Source organism: Cuculus canorus, chromosome 1 (genome assembly GCF_017976375.1).
Source record: "Cuculus canorus isolate bCucCan1 chromosome 1, bCucCan1.pri, whole genome shotgun sequence".
NCBI lineage: Eukaryota > Metazoa > Chordata > Aves > Cuculiformes > Cuculidae > Cuculus > Cuculus canorus.
In genome coordinates, this window is record NC_071401.1 from 4601090 (window position 1) to 4615209 (window position 14120).

Sequence of the window (14120 nt, forward strand, 5' to 3'; positions counted from 1 at the left end):
TGATCTATATCAAGAGGACATGTAAAACTAGGTAAGAAAGCTTTCAAAATCATTAAAAGCCGAAGTTTGAATTTAACAGTTACAGTCCCTCATTTCTTTTTCTGCCAGAATTCCCGTTTTCAGCACGTATTACACATTGTAGAACAAATAAGGTACCAGAAAAAAAAGACTGGCGTCTTAGAGCTCTTAGAGCTCTGAGATTTAGTTTTAGGCAGATTTTGGACCTGGTTTTGAAATTTAGATTGTAAAGTACTGACATGAACAGCTCTATTCTACAGACAGTATAACAGAATAATTGGGGTTGAAAGTGACCTCTGAAGCTCATCTGGATGTTCAAGGGATGTTCAAGGATGCTCAAGGGGGCAAGCTTAGATCAGCTTACTCATCTGCTCAATTTCTGAACACTTCCAAGAATGGAGATCCCACAACACCCTTATGCCCTTTTACAGTACTTGACTACTTCATGATAAAAACCGAATTCCTCACATCTAGCTGGAATTTCTTGTGTTGCAATCTGTGTCCTTTGCCTTTTGGTCCTATTGATATGCACCTCCAGAAAGAATCAGAAAACCTCTTCCCTATACCATCGCATCGCGTATTTATGTGTATTACTAAGATCTACCTGAGCCTTTTCTTCTCCAGTCTGAAAAGTCCCAGCTCTCTCAATTTTTCCTCAGGTGGTGGATGCTTCAAGCCCTCAGTCACCTTTGTGACCCTTCTGTGGCTCATGTATGCCCGTGTCTCTCTTGTACTGGGCAGCCCAGTACAGGACACAGCATTCCGGATGTATCTTACCAGAACTGAGCAGATGGGAGAGATCACTTCCCTTGACCTGCTGGCAATGGAACCGGAGAAACTGTTGCCATTCTTTGCCATGCGAGTGCATAACTGGCTCATGGTAAACTCGACTACTAGAAACCCCAGGAACTTTCCTGCAAAACTTGTTCCTGTCCAGTGTGTACCCAACCTGTCCTACTGTATTTGTTGAGTCAGACTGAGAGTCACACCAAAAAATGAGGCACAGATCTACACAGATGACTTCATTTGTTTCTCATTACTCTGTTTGCACACCTGTGGGCAGCTCTTGAGATAAAAATACCTTATGAGTGGGTGAACTGTGTATCATTTTCTGTGGATTCTGGCAAACCCATATCGTGCTAGTATCAGAAAGAGCTAGAAAGAATACCAGAGTGAGCAGGTCACCCTCTGTGCTTCTTCAAGTGACCACAGCTGAAACAATCCTTCACTAAGCCAGGCAATATGCTTCTCCAGTATTTTGGTTCCTCATTCTCTACTTCTAAATACTCTGCTGCTTCTTCCTAATTTCAGATAGTCTTCTTGGGCAGAATTTTCCTAGGAAATGAGTTTAACTGTCTCTGTAATGACCTTCATGCAAAGCTCAGCAAAGCAAAGTGAAGAACACGAGCCAAGTGTAATTGCATTTGCCTAGGACTTTTATGTTTACTTCTTTCTGAAATAGCATATTGCTATTCCTAATTTCTGTTTTCACAGGTTTTTTTTCATATGCAGTAGCATTTGCAGTATTTTTTTCTATATTTGTGCACACAGATTCATACATAAACACATACACATGGACATACACAGGACTCTATTCAGGAAAGAAATGTTTCTCCTTTTCTGCAAGAATGGCAATGGCTTTCCTTTCTTTATCTGTTTCTAGAGCTCCATTCTCTCCCGCCCATCTCCAACCAACAAAGTTCAAACTTGAGCACTCTGTGGGTTAATTGCCTTCCAAGGTGTTCACAGTGGGCAGTGTTTTCTTCTGAATTTTGCATAGTGAATCAGTTTTGCCATCACAGATATCAGTCTTGCTCCTGATCTACCAGACAGGTCTTTGTTTCCTGCTCCCTGCCCTTCCATGACTGAAAAAACTAAATGGAATGTTGCCCAATAGACAGGTACCACCTCTCTCAGCTGTGTCAGTGCTCTGTATCAGCAAGATCAACCCTCGCTGCTCATCCAGGGCTGTATCTGCCTTTAAACACAGAGCTGAAAACTGCTATGCAGCATCTGGCACATATTTAATGCTTCAGTGTACACAGCTGAATTGATACATAGTATAAAAAGAATGTAGATTGTAGTATTAAAAATTAAACATGGATTTAAATTTGTCACATGGCAAAGTACTAGTATCATTAATCTTATAAAAATTGCAAGCCAATAAACTCAAATTAATAATAGCTAGCAGTACTTATTAACAGCCATGAGAGAGAAGTAGCTGCACAGTGTCTTGGATGCTGTTCATAGCTGTCTAACTCACTCAGTTTTTCAATGTGTTGGTTGACATCACTGATCTCAGCTTCCCCAGCCTTAAAGAGCCTTGAGATGTGTAGCTGAACAGCACCATGTATGTATTAGCCCTGAAAATCAAACCTCTCTGACGGGTAATACGGAGCAGGCTGTAACAGTAAGATTTATTATTATTATTACCATAAAAATTGAGGTAAATAAATGTGTGAGTGGCAAAAAGTGCAGAAGGTAGCATATTCCAGTCCTCCTTGGTCCGCTCTTAATATTTTGCCATGGGAGTGCTAAACCTGAAAAAGTAATGTTTGACTGCTGAATTTCTCTAAATTGTTGTAAATTTTGCTGATTTTAAAAATGGGGGGTTGTCTCATCCTAATTTCCAGGGTGTCTACTAACAGAAGCTAGCAACTGGCATTTTTTGCAAATGGTACTTAGATCACTAAGTTTAAGATAATACCAATAAATTGAAACATAATACTTTAACAAATTACGATTTAATACTTACAAGAAGACAGAGAATACCAAGATGCATGAATTAAACAAAGCATTAGTTCAATCATTCCTTCACAATTTGTTCTGCTTTCCTGTTTTTCATGAATGCAGCAGTGCATTGGCACAAAGGACCACTAGCACAACACAAATAAGTGTTTTATTTATCTATCAAGAGGTTGTGTTGCTTTTACATGTAGCTTAATTGCGTAATGAGGATTTCTTTTTGCCTTGACTCAGGAATGGCATAGACTTGCCTTGTCTCTCACTATCTCCAGTTTTCTGTATCTTTTTGATCTGTGTGAACAAAATGCATATTTAATTCTGCTCGCACAGAACCACAGGAGCAAATTATTATCCAAAGAAATTGGGATGTGCATGGCACACAGTAACTTGGGCTGGTAGCAGCAACACTACTTTAGGGACATAGTGGCAGCTCTCTGTATCGCTTCTTAGTCTCAAGGGGGTTGGGAGACTCATAAAGTACCTTTTCCTCATCATTCCTTTCTCTCCATGCTTTTTTTTCCCCTTTTGAGATCTATGGATTTGCTTCAAAGCAACACTGTAATGTCAGTGCAAACTAATAGGTCTTCTGCTTGAGGGACCCAGGTGCCGGCACTGCCACCACTTACTCACCTCACAAAGCCAGGAGGAGCTCTCTACATGGGCTTATTTTCTGTGAAACAGCTGGGATTTTGCTCATAATCATAGTCCCACACTACACAGTAATAAAAACACATTTTGTCACTGCACCACATAACTGATGAGGCTTAGACACAGGAAATAGGTTATTTCAGTTACTGAAAGAACAAATAGGCAGTAGAACACAAAGGATGAATACAAGTGGTTCCGGAGATTTGTAAAGTGACCTTCTTCTTACATCCACTCTTCCCCCACCTCCTTTTTCCCTACAAGTCTGCATATACCATTTAGCTCTGAGTGAACCTTTCACAGGAGCAGGCTTTGAGTGCAAACAACTTTAGCAGAAGAAGAAAGCAAACAGCCATGCTCAGGGCGCTGGTTAATGGCTTTTGAGTCACCCGTCCAGGTTTCCTTCCTCTGCCACTGCCTGCACCACGTATTCTTGCTCTGCCTTGCGTGCTGGTCGTGCGTGCTGGGGCTATGTGGGCAGCACCCTTGCCCTCTGCTTAGTTATGTGTGGGGCAGGTGTGTGCCCCACTGTGCCACCTCACTGCCTGCCTTCACAATAGAGATAGAAACACCAATTTGTAAGGACCCATCCCTGCTTTGTTTGCTGCCTTCTTGAACATCCTCTCTCTTGTTTCTCAATTGCTTTTTATGGCTTTGTAAAAGATCTGTCTTTGCTTCAGATATTATATAAAATCCCATTTCAGTTGTGGTTTATATCATCGTCATTTCTGCCACAATATTTTGGGTCAGGTCTCAATCTTCCATCTTTAACAAGTCTTCACACTTTTTATATTGTGTTAGACAGACTTCATTTTATTGCAGGTGTTCTTTTTCTTAAGGCAGTGAATTGTGACACAATAGCAAAGAGGAAAATCTTTGTTAAATTCCTATTGGCAGTGCACAGCTATCACCTTTTGAAGAGATTTAACTGAAAACAAGCCCTTTTTCACTCCAGCTGTACTGACCTCCATCTCCTGGAAATCATAACAAGGAACATTCCATGCAACAGAAGTTAAGCATTCTTTTAAAATGAGCTATATAGGCAATATCTATTTCATGGTAGTGGGGAACAGAGGGTGACTTGGGGCCTGATTCTCTGTTCAGATGCTGATGTAAGTCTGGAAATGTTTTTATCAAAGTCAGTGAACTTGCTGCTCCTTGGAAAAAAAAAAAAAAAGGAAGAAAAGAATCAAAGCAGACAGTGGTAGCTCTTCTTTTCAACAGCAGAACCGTTTCTGAATTTCCTAGGCTATTGTTCAGCTAAAAGGAAAGAACAATATTATATGATAAAGTTCAGAGTTATGTCTAAAGCCTAAGTTGGGTTCAGATCTCACTGGCCCTGCTTTTACTGCACTTTAAAATCAGTGGCATAGTTCTACCTACTTTTGATTATCGCTGGAATCACTGAAATGAGAATGAGGTATTTTCTTAATTGCATTATGGTAGATCAGCAACTAAAAGCTCCCACAATGTAATGTTCTTTTTTCTCTTAGTTTCTTATACATAAATGCATTTAGTAACAGGATTGGAGTCTAAAGCTGATTTTTTTTTTCTTTTCCAAGTGGACACAAACATACACAATGATATCTATTGTATTATATTCTGAAACAGCCTTGACAGCTTAATGACCTTAATATTTCACTTTCTTTGATTATACTTACTGAAATCATAACCAGTTCCTGGTTATGTGTGATCAACCATGTGTGATCAACAAACAAACATTTTCAAATTCAAATTCAGAATTGTATCCAATCTTGGTTGGAAATGCAAGCCATATAGTACGATTTCTCTGTCTGCATGTTCAACATTCTGAGGGTGAAATCTGGCTCAGTTAACATTAGGCATATAAAATGTAGGTGTCTACATCAGAGATAATCATCATCAACTCTTTTTCTAGTGCAGAAAAATATGCAGTTTTAGGGCACAAGATGTCTAATTAATTTTAGACGTGCTTTAGGATAAGATGAATCATTTCCTCAAAGTGCCTGCTCTTTCCACTGAGTATAAAGGAAGTTAAGACAACTAGATGATACATAAATGCCTATCTTTTTCACTCACCCTAAGAGACAGGTTTTGAAAGAATACACTGAAAAATTAACTTTTTTTTTCTTCCAAGAATATTCTTGGAATGTATTAATGTATTGTTCACATTAAGTTCAAACATTCTGCAGTCATTTCTACATGAATTTTCTAGGAGCAAGCACGAAAGCAAATCTGGTTAATCATTTGCAGTATTGACTCATTTTGTCTGTGACATTTGTGCACATGTATCGAATGTACCTCAAGGGCTGCAGGTTGATTGTGTGCTTGTTTTATTTGACTGATGTGTTGCAATGTTCCTCACAATTTGTGTTACAAAACCAAACCAGGGAACAGATCACAAAGGCTGTTAATTGCCAAAGCTATGTCAGCTTCCAAGAGCTCAAAGGGAGCTGCAATGATTTGTACAAAGTGACAATATGGTTATCATGTCACATAAGTCTCAAATCATGTCAGTCTGCTTAATTCAAACTGTGATAATGTAGTTATTTAAAAATGTGAGATTTTAATCTATGTGTTTCCCTGTAATGGGAAGGGAAACATTTGTTTATTACCATGTGTTGCTGAAGGAGTAGAGATGTAAAAGCCTCATTGGTGTCAGCGATCATAGAATCATAGAACAGTTTGTGTTAGAAGGGACCTTAAAGATCATCCAGTTCCAACCCACCTTCCATGGGCAAGGACACCTCCCACTAGATCAGGGTGCCCAAGGCCCCATCGAACCTGGCCTGGAACACTTCCAGGGACGGGGCAGCCACAACTTCCCTTGGCAACCTGTGCCAGTGCTTCACAAGCCTTTGTACAGTCCCTCCCCAGCTTTCTTGTAGCACCTTCGTGTATTGAAAGGTCACTATGGGGTCTTCTCAGAGCCTTGTCTTCTCCAGGCTGAACAAGCCCAACTCTGTCAGCCTGTTCCTTGTATGGGAGATGCTCCAGCCCTCTGAACATCCTTGTAGCCTACTCTGGACCAGTTCCATCATATCCTCATTGAAGCCATTGAACTGCTTTTGCCAGCAAGGATTTGAACACTTTGCATTAAGCGCAAAAAAAAAATGCTTGACAGCACCTTCTCACATGTGTCAAGGTGGTAATAGGGAAAAGCGTGATTTCTCCCTCTGCCACTCTTAATAAAATGGTAGCAATAGTATTAAATTGCTTATCTTAATGGGAGTTTAATTGAGTCCAAAGTAAGCAATTAATTTATATGAAGGGCAACAATCTGGTCCTGTCTTGGGGGAGAGTTGTTTTTTTAGCTTACGCTTTGCTTTTTATAAATGATCATTTTAGGTGTGGACTATAAATACGAAACAGAGATTAGGAAACAAGAAGAACAAAAAGATAACATAAATTGCTTATTCTCTTTCTTACTTAAAATAATGAAATGAAATGAGTTGTGACAAGATGCTTATGCCACATCGTTTTGATTTTCCCTTCCACTCTGCTGTAGGATCAAATTGACTTACTGGAACGACAGAGCCAGTAATAAAGCATTTCCAAGTTTTAATTCAGATTTTTATCCTGTATCCTTAGGGGTCTTAGGCCAAAGTATTTAGTCCATCAGCAACTTGTTTCTCATCTCCAAAATGTAATGTTAATTATTTTTTGCTGCACTGGGAAAAGAAGCTGGAAGGCTTAGCGAATGTTTCTTCTGCCTTTTGAATGTGTGGTGTGATCCGTGGAAGCCAGAAGCTGACAACTCTTCAGGACAAGGCCTAGAGCTAAGATTTCAAAGCACGAACAGACACAGATCCATAAGTTTCCCATTACTTATCAAGTAACCTGCTACACATAGAAAACCTATCTGTATCTTATTTATTTATTTGGAAGGAAGCTATAATACTTTGTGGAGATGGGTACATGAGGTGAAAAAGCTCAGCTGTTTGGACTGCCAAGGAACTTTCTCTAAATAATTGGTAAACAATCAAAATTAAGAGTTGAAAAAACTCTTTAATGTTATTAATTGCAAGCTGCATGTTGCACTAATTACTGTTACTGTCTTTAGGAAGACCAGGAAAACCACCATTTTCTACAGACAAAATGTTCTCTTCTCATTTTTTTAATTTTAGCAAATTAAATAAGAGTCGTACCATCACAGAAATGGTGGTAATATTGATATATGGTGTGGGCTGGCATAGTTTTTGTCTAAGCTCTGTTGCTGATCTTGCCATGTCAGGACTGTAGCAGCTGCAAATCATTTTGTTTCCTTTTTTGCATCACTTGATGTTATATTTTGGTTAAACGCTCAAGAGCAGCCTCACTGTCTATTCTTGCTCTGTCCTTGCTCGTGCTCATTTCCATAGTCTTGAGTATATTACTAAGAGCTGAATAATCCTCATAGTACTTGATCACCCGAAGGGTGAGCTGCTTTGATCCCAAGAGAGGAAAACCCATTTTGATTCCTAAATTCAGCATTTAGAATGAAAAAGTACATCAGTAGGTAGACTTTCTAGCTCATGCGTGTCTTCCTCCTCCTGCATTTGTAGGTAATTGCTCTATTTGATAAAATAGCATACTACAGTAACATTTTCAATCATACAGAAGACACTCAGATTATCAGTTCATTACTGTACTCGTTTTCATTTTAACTTCTTCCCATGATTAAGCACCTAGAAAGCTATAGCTATCTCATTGGAGTAGGATTCTCAGCACTATATTAATGATGTTAGATAATTCAGAATTTATATCTATCGGGCTATGAAAGCAACTTTCTAGAGAAAACAATATGACGTTTTTCTTTCCTTTTTTCTTTCTTTTTTCTCTCCCGTAGATTGTGAGTGTGGGAAAGCATGTTAAAGGATACCATTACATTGTCGCCAACCTGGTAAGATACTTTTCTAGAATTATACCTCTGCTCGGTAAGTGAAAGGCTCAGTTCTGCTTTGAAGTTATAGCACTTCACAAAACATTTGCCATTTGTCACTAATGTGTGGTTGTGCATAAAACATTCTTTATGGTGCGTGAAAGGACTTGATTTTGTTGTTACAGCCATCTAGACAAGAAGGGCATAATGTTACCATTTTAAATTTTATCAAAATCAATGTAGCATAAAGGACTGCTCAGTGTATCTTGTGAGGGAATCAGAATCTGCAGAACTACACTATGAGTTTTGACTCATCTTTTTAATATTGCCAACGTATTGATACTCAAGGTTACTTTTCTGTGTTCTTCAGGGAACATTCATTCAGCTATTCCCAGTTAAATTTGGTATTTTCACTCTAAGCCTGAACTGCACCTTCACACAGATAATGTTCAGAAAGAGTAAATGTGGTGTTTTATTATTAAAATAACCCATTATTTAAGCTGAAATACCTGCTTGGACAAGTGCAGTGAATATAGGACAACATCGAGTCTATGCTTTAAGTTGTTTTCTTTTTACTCTCCCTCAAGGACTTCTAGTTAACACGAAATATTTTATTGTGCTTTTCTCTACTTGTACCTTAACTGAAGACCACTTCAGATTATTTTTAAGACCTTGGGCATTTTGAACAATACATATCTATTCTCTTAAGTCTTACAAATTCAACTTGCAGCATCACAAATTTATGGTTCCCCAAGTAACTGTTCCCATGCAAAATAGTTGCTGTAAACAAGGAACTGGATGTTGCAGTGAACTGCCAGTAGGATATACACTGACTTTAGCAGGGGCTATCTACTGGCTCTTCAGTAATGTGGGTGGAGATGACTTCCTGAGATGTCACCTTTTGTGTTTACTGTCAGTGTATTTTAGGACATGAATCAAATATCTGTCCTTAATACATTTTTTCCTTGAGGTATTGGATCAGTACCCCACAATTTATTTTTTTTTTCCTAAATCTTTCTTTTATGGGTGAAGTGTCATAATATCTTCTGTTTACACTAATAAGTGCAGATGAGAGGGATTTAAGAAAATAAAAATAAGATATGTCTGAGCTAGCATTAAACATATCAACCAGGAAAGGAGCAGAAAGATTTATTCTTGCTTCTTAACTTGCTTTAGCAGTTTGCGTTATGCAGTTTTTCAAAGTTCAATTATATCTCTACGGGCAAATTTTACTGAAGAATTTGTCTTTTTATGTGCTGAACAGATTAGCCTGAGAAATTAAGTCAGGAAGCATGTGTGCTTTGGTTTTTTTCAATGTAGGAGGTCACTCTAGGCTTTCAGCAGTCTGAGAGCATGTTTCACAAACGTGTGATTCTGATTTTATGTTCGCCTTTAGTGACAGTGAGATCCTCACACAATGCTTCTGCCTTCTAATAGCTATTGTATTATCTGATCATCTCAGGCAACTTATGCCTAAACAACGAATCCTGGAATAAATGTTTTTACAGAACAGTGTTGGTCATTTTGCAAGCATGTGAAGAAATAAGGATATATTGGTTAAAGCACTAGTCCAGTGCTCATTCAAATCTGCCAGCTTTGATGGAAATTGGATAAAGGCTTTAATATTCTGCAGGCACTTTTCAGTTGATTCACGAAAGGCATTTCTTCAAAAAACTGTCTGCCATTTCCAGCAATGTGTGTTGCTTAGCTGTCAAGAACACCCTGGCAATAATGTGGGAAATTTCTTTCTTGGTTTTGTTTCATTCTTTATTGCACAAATGGAAATTACTAACAAAGGTTCAACAGTGTTTTCATGTTGAAAGTTTTGGCCCTTAATGGAAACGTGCTGCTGTACATTCTTTATGCTGCCTTGCTGACCTAGAGCACGTTGGACCCACAGCGATGTATGAGGACAAAAAAAACCCAAAATCTTGAATTTATTTTCTAGGGATTCAAAGATATTTCTCTGGAGAGATTTATGCACGGAGGAGCCAATGTGACTGGATTTCAGCTAGTAGATTTTAGTACCCCAATGGTAACAAAGCTGATGCAACGCTGGAAGAAGCTGGACCAGAGAGAATATCCAGGATCTGAAACCCCACCAAAGGTACTGGCTGATCACTACCACAGATAGCGCTCAAATGTTTTAACTTCTGGTTAACATCATTGTTTGAACACATGAATGAAGATCTTAATATTTAGGCAAAGAAGAAAGTGGTTGATCTTACTATTATTAGCAACTGATTATGCCTATCATTATGATTGCGTGATAAAAATACAAACTGCAAGACATTTCACTATTGCACCTTAATGTCCTCTGTCACTTATTCTCTGACTTTGTCCCTTTACTGACAGGAATTAAAGGTCAAATGCTTAACTGACAACTTAATTTGAACCAATTTTACATGAATTAGTCTAATTATCTAGATTCATTTAGAGTGCAGAGCTTTCCTGACAGCTGAATTCTATACAAGATGTTATCACAATTGTAAATTTACTGCCCTTAAGTTTTCATTTGGATTTTCCTCTGACAATTCTATCCACCTCAAAACCTCGTGTAGTAATCACTTTCAGGCACATTCTTGCAGTGAAATTACATCCCAGTGTTCCTCTATCCTAATCCCTCACAGATCGATAACAAAATATTTCTTTCACTTATAATTTTCTTGGCAGGAAAATCACAATATAGCTGTAAATATGACTTCATCAAAATTATTCTGTTTCTTTATGTACTAATGCATATCAGATCTAGTTGAGACTGGGCTCCTTTGTGCTTGGCACTGTACAAAGATAAGCAATCAGTCCTCCCTTGCCTGGGAGACTTCTAGATTGGCAAAGTCTAGAGAAGGCATTAACATGGATGATAGAAAGCACAGCTACAAAATTTGGTGAGTATTCAAGAAATTGATGTTCTGGAGGGAAAATAAAACAAGGATGCTGTGGGCTATGGAGTGCAGATGTCCCCAAGTACTGGTGTCAGGGACAATTTAGACTCCTTGCCACATGAACAGGATTGTGCTGCCTTCTTCTGAGAAATCAGAATGATTAATCTGAATCATACACAGTTCACCTATGGATAACAAAAATTTGAGATTATAAAGAGTAACCACGTCCCAGAGTGCTGATATGCAAGACAAAGGAAAGGAAGGAAATTAGACTTGAATAAACGAATTTAAATTTGGAAAGTTACAGGGCATATCAATAGCAGCCCTGGGCATGTGAACAACTTCTGGTGCAGTATGTTCATTAGAGGACCATACTGAGAAAATGCCCCTTTTTTTTTATGTGGCTCCAGGCTAACATCTGGTGAAGCCTTGCTCTACATATTTCATTTGTCGTGTTCTCAACCCAAAGCATTTAGTGTAGAAACACAGACTATTTGGTGCCCTATGTCATTCAGAGAGCCAACATAGGTTTTCCAATAGGAAGAACATACCCTTGATCATTCTTAAGAATTCTGATAGCCTGGATTCTGCTCATTAGCTGTGCATTTTTTTCAGTTGTTTTCTCAGTGAGTTAGTGTTTCTTTTCTTTTGAGTAAGTTTGGTGGGTGGGGTTATTCCCTAATGTATAAGACAACTGGAAAAAAAAATATCGAAGACTTGAGTATCTCCAGTTTATTTGGTTTCTTCTAATAATTCTTCAGAGGCAGATTTCTCTGTCCTTAAGAAATACAGTTTTAAAGCTGGAGCTACTGAAATGTACTCTTCTCAGTCCTGCATTTGTTCCTTAGACAAAATTGCGTTTGATTTTGAGGAGAGATTTTTATAAATAAAGGAAGAGAAACTGCTGCATAATGAATCAAACTGGAAATATCTGAGATGATTTTTTAAAGACACGCCGACTCTAAAGCAGTGTGTTTGTCCATCTTTTTAGTATACATCTGCATTAACATATGATGGAGTACTTGTGATGGCTGAAACGTTCCGTAATCTTAGAAGACAGAAAATTGATATTTCAAGGAGAGGAAATGCAGGTGATTGTCTTGCTAACCCTGCAGCCCCATGGGGTCAAGGAATTGATATGGAAAGGACATTAAAACAGGTAAGGGTAGGCTTTATTCTAGTGATCTTTGTGAATGTTAGATATGAGTTTTACACTATATGATTTGGATGATGTTATACGTAAGGGTAATGATGGGAGAGGGGAAATTTAATTTTCAGTTGCCTTTTGGAAACAGCTGGGGCTGTTCTGGTTTATAACTTGGAAGGCAGAGGGAAAATACTGCTATTTGAAACTACTTTTAGTTCTGTTAATATAGTTAGGACTTCCTCTGTTGAACTGGTGAGCTCATCTGTTACTTTTGCGTATAACCTGGCTGTACAGATATTGTCATTTAAAGAAAAAGGTATAGCTCCATAATATAACCTTTCAAATATGTTTCTGTCATCTTCAATAAAAGTGGATTTCTCCCAGGGAAATCACATAGGTAGGTTTGTTTTTTTCCTTTAAAAAGAAATAACCCAGAGCTATTGTTCTCTGATGTCAGGATTTTTAATTCCCGATGAATATGGATGCCTAGAAAGTTCCAGATCTCTGTCAAGATGATTTAGCCTTTCTTTTGAATGGGACAGTACAAAAAAAGAAAAAAAAAGTAAAAATCCTGCAGTAGAATTTAAATCATTGCAAATGAGCAGGCTCCATTCAGGAGAAACTGCTGAGGAGAAGTGACTGCTGGCAGAGCTGGCAGCTCTCTGCCTGGAAGCCCAGGTTTCAGTCCTGAAGAAAAATTGGCAGAGATAGAAATAGACAGAGGGAAAGAGTAAGTGGTTTAAATCCTCATCTTGTCTCTTAGGGAGAGAAGTAAAGCATTTTGTACGCTTCGCATAGTCCGTGGAGATGCACAGATCTGTAACAAGTGAAAGAAGCATGAAGTCATGCTTCTGTGTTCAAGTGAACGGTGTGAGCCTTCAGATACAGACAGAGAGGTTTGCATAGTTGGATGCTGATACAACCAAAGTCAGCAGCAGTATGGCCATGGCTTCTTTGGGCTGAGGACCACAGTTTGGATATCTTTTGGTGAGGTACTAAAGCGCTAAAGAAAAAAACAAAGTTCTGGTTCCAGCTGAGATACAGATAGTGGAAAACTGCTACACCCTATCTTATGGCTTTATAACTGTCCTTCTGAAGCTTTGAAAACCCTCTTTTCCTGCATGTCACCCATCTTCTGTTATGGTAAATTGCTTTGCTGAGGCCAAGGTTGTTGTTGAGTTTACCTTGATGAACAATATGTACTCAATTTGTACATTCAGTCCACCAGAGCATGAGATTAAAAAAAATACATGAGCTCAGGCCAAACATCCATTGGGTTTATTTCTTGTGATTCAAAATATACTGCAGGAGTAATGACAGTGGTAAAAAATGTACTTCTTTTTAAGACCTGCAGTTCCACAGCATGAAAGAGAAGGCCCATTATATGTCTTTGCAAGCATTTATATATTGGCATACCTAAGCCTATTTTGAGCATGGTTTGACAGGAAACTGGAAAACAAAGGAAAAGCAGCCAACTTTTCTTGCTTTATGATGCCTGACTATTCTACAGTCGTGTTGTTATGGTAATCTAAGGACATAGCTAGAATGACTTTCACTGCTCTGTGGCATTAGAAATAAAGAATATAAGCCTGGATATTCATCATGCTTTTTCTTCCTTTTGTAGGTTCGAATACAAGGATTGACAGGAAACGTTCAGTTTGACCACTATGGTCGCAGAGTCAACTATACCATGGATGTCTTTGAGCTGAAAAACACAGGTCCTCGGAAAGTACGTGCAGACAATGTTTACTATCCTGATGTCATATAAATGAGTTATGTATGATGAAATGATTCTGCAAACTTATACTAATCTAGAATCTGTGGTTTAGAAAAAAAAATA

General features: G+C 38.4%; 1 protein-coding gene across 11 annotated transcripts in view; it reads left to right on the forward strand.

The window, feature by feature from the left end:
- The window catches only part of GRIA4 (glutamate ionotropic receptor AMPA type subunit 4), a 242939-nt gene that overhangs the window by 154958 nt on the left and 73861 nt on the right, over positions 1-14120 (forward strand). For all 11 annotated transcript variants that reach the window (XR_008449533.1, XM_054064344.1, XM_054064340.1 and 8 more), the window contains 4 exons: positions 8216-8269; positions 10197-10355; positions 12125-12292; positions 13905-14009. Coding sequence is in view for 10 of the 11 variants with exons in the window: in XM_054064344.1 (XP_053920319.1) it covers positions 8216-8269; positions 10197-10355; positions 12125-12292; positions 13905-14009 (486 nt within the window). In the remaining variant the exon portion in view is untranslated. The remainder of the gene's footprint in view (positions 1-8215; positions 8270-10196; positions 10356-12124; positions 12293-13904; positions 14010-14120) is intronic.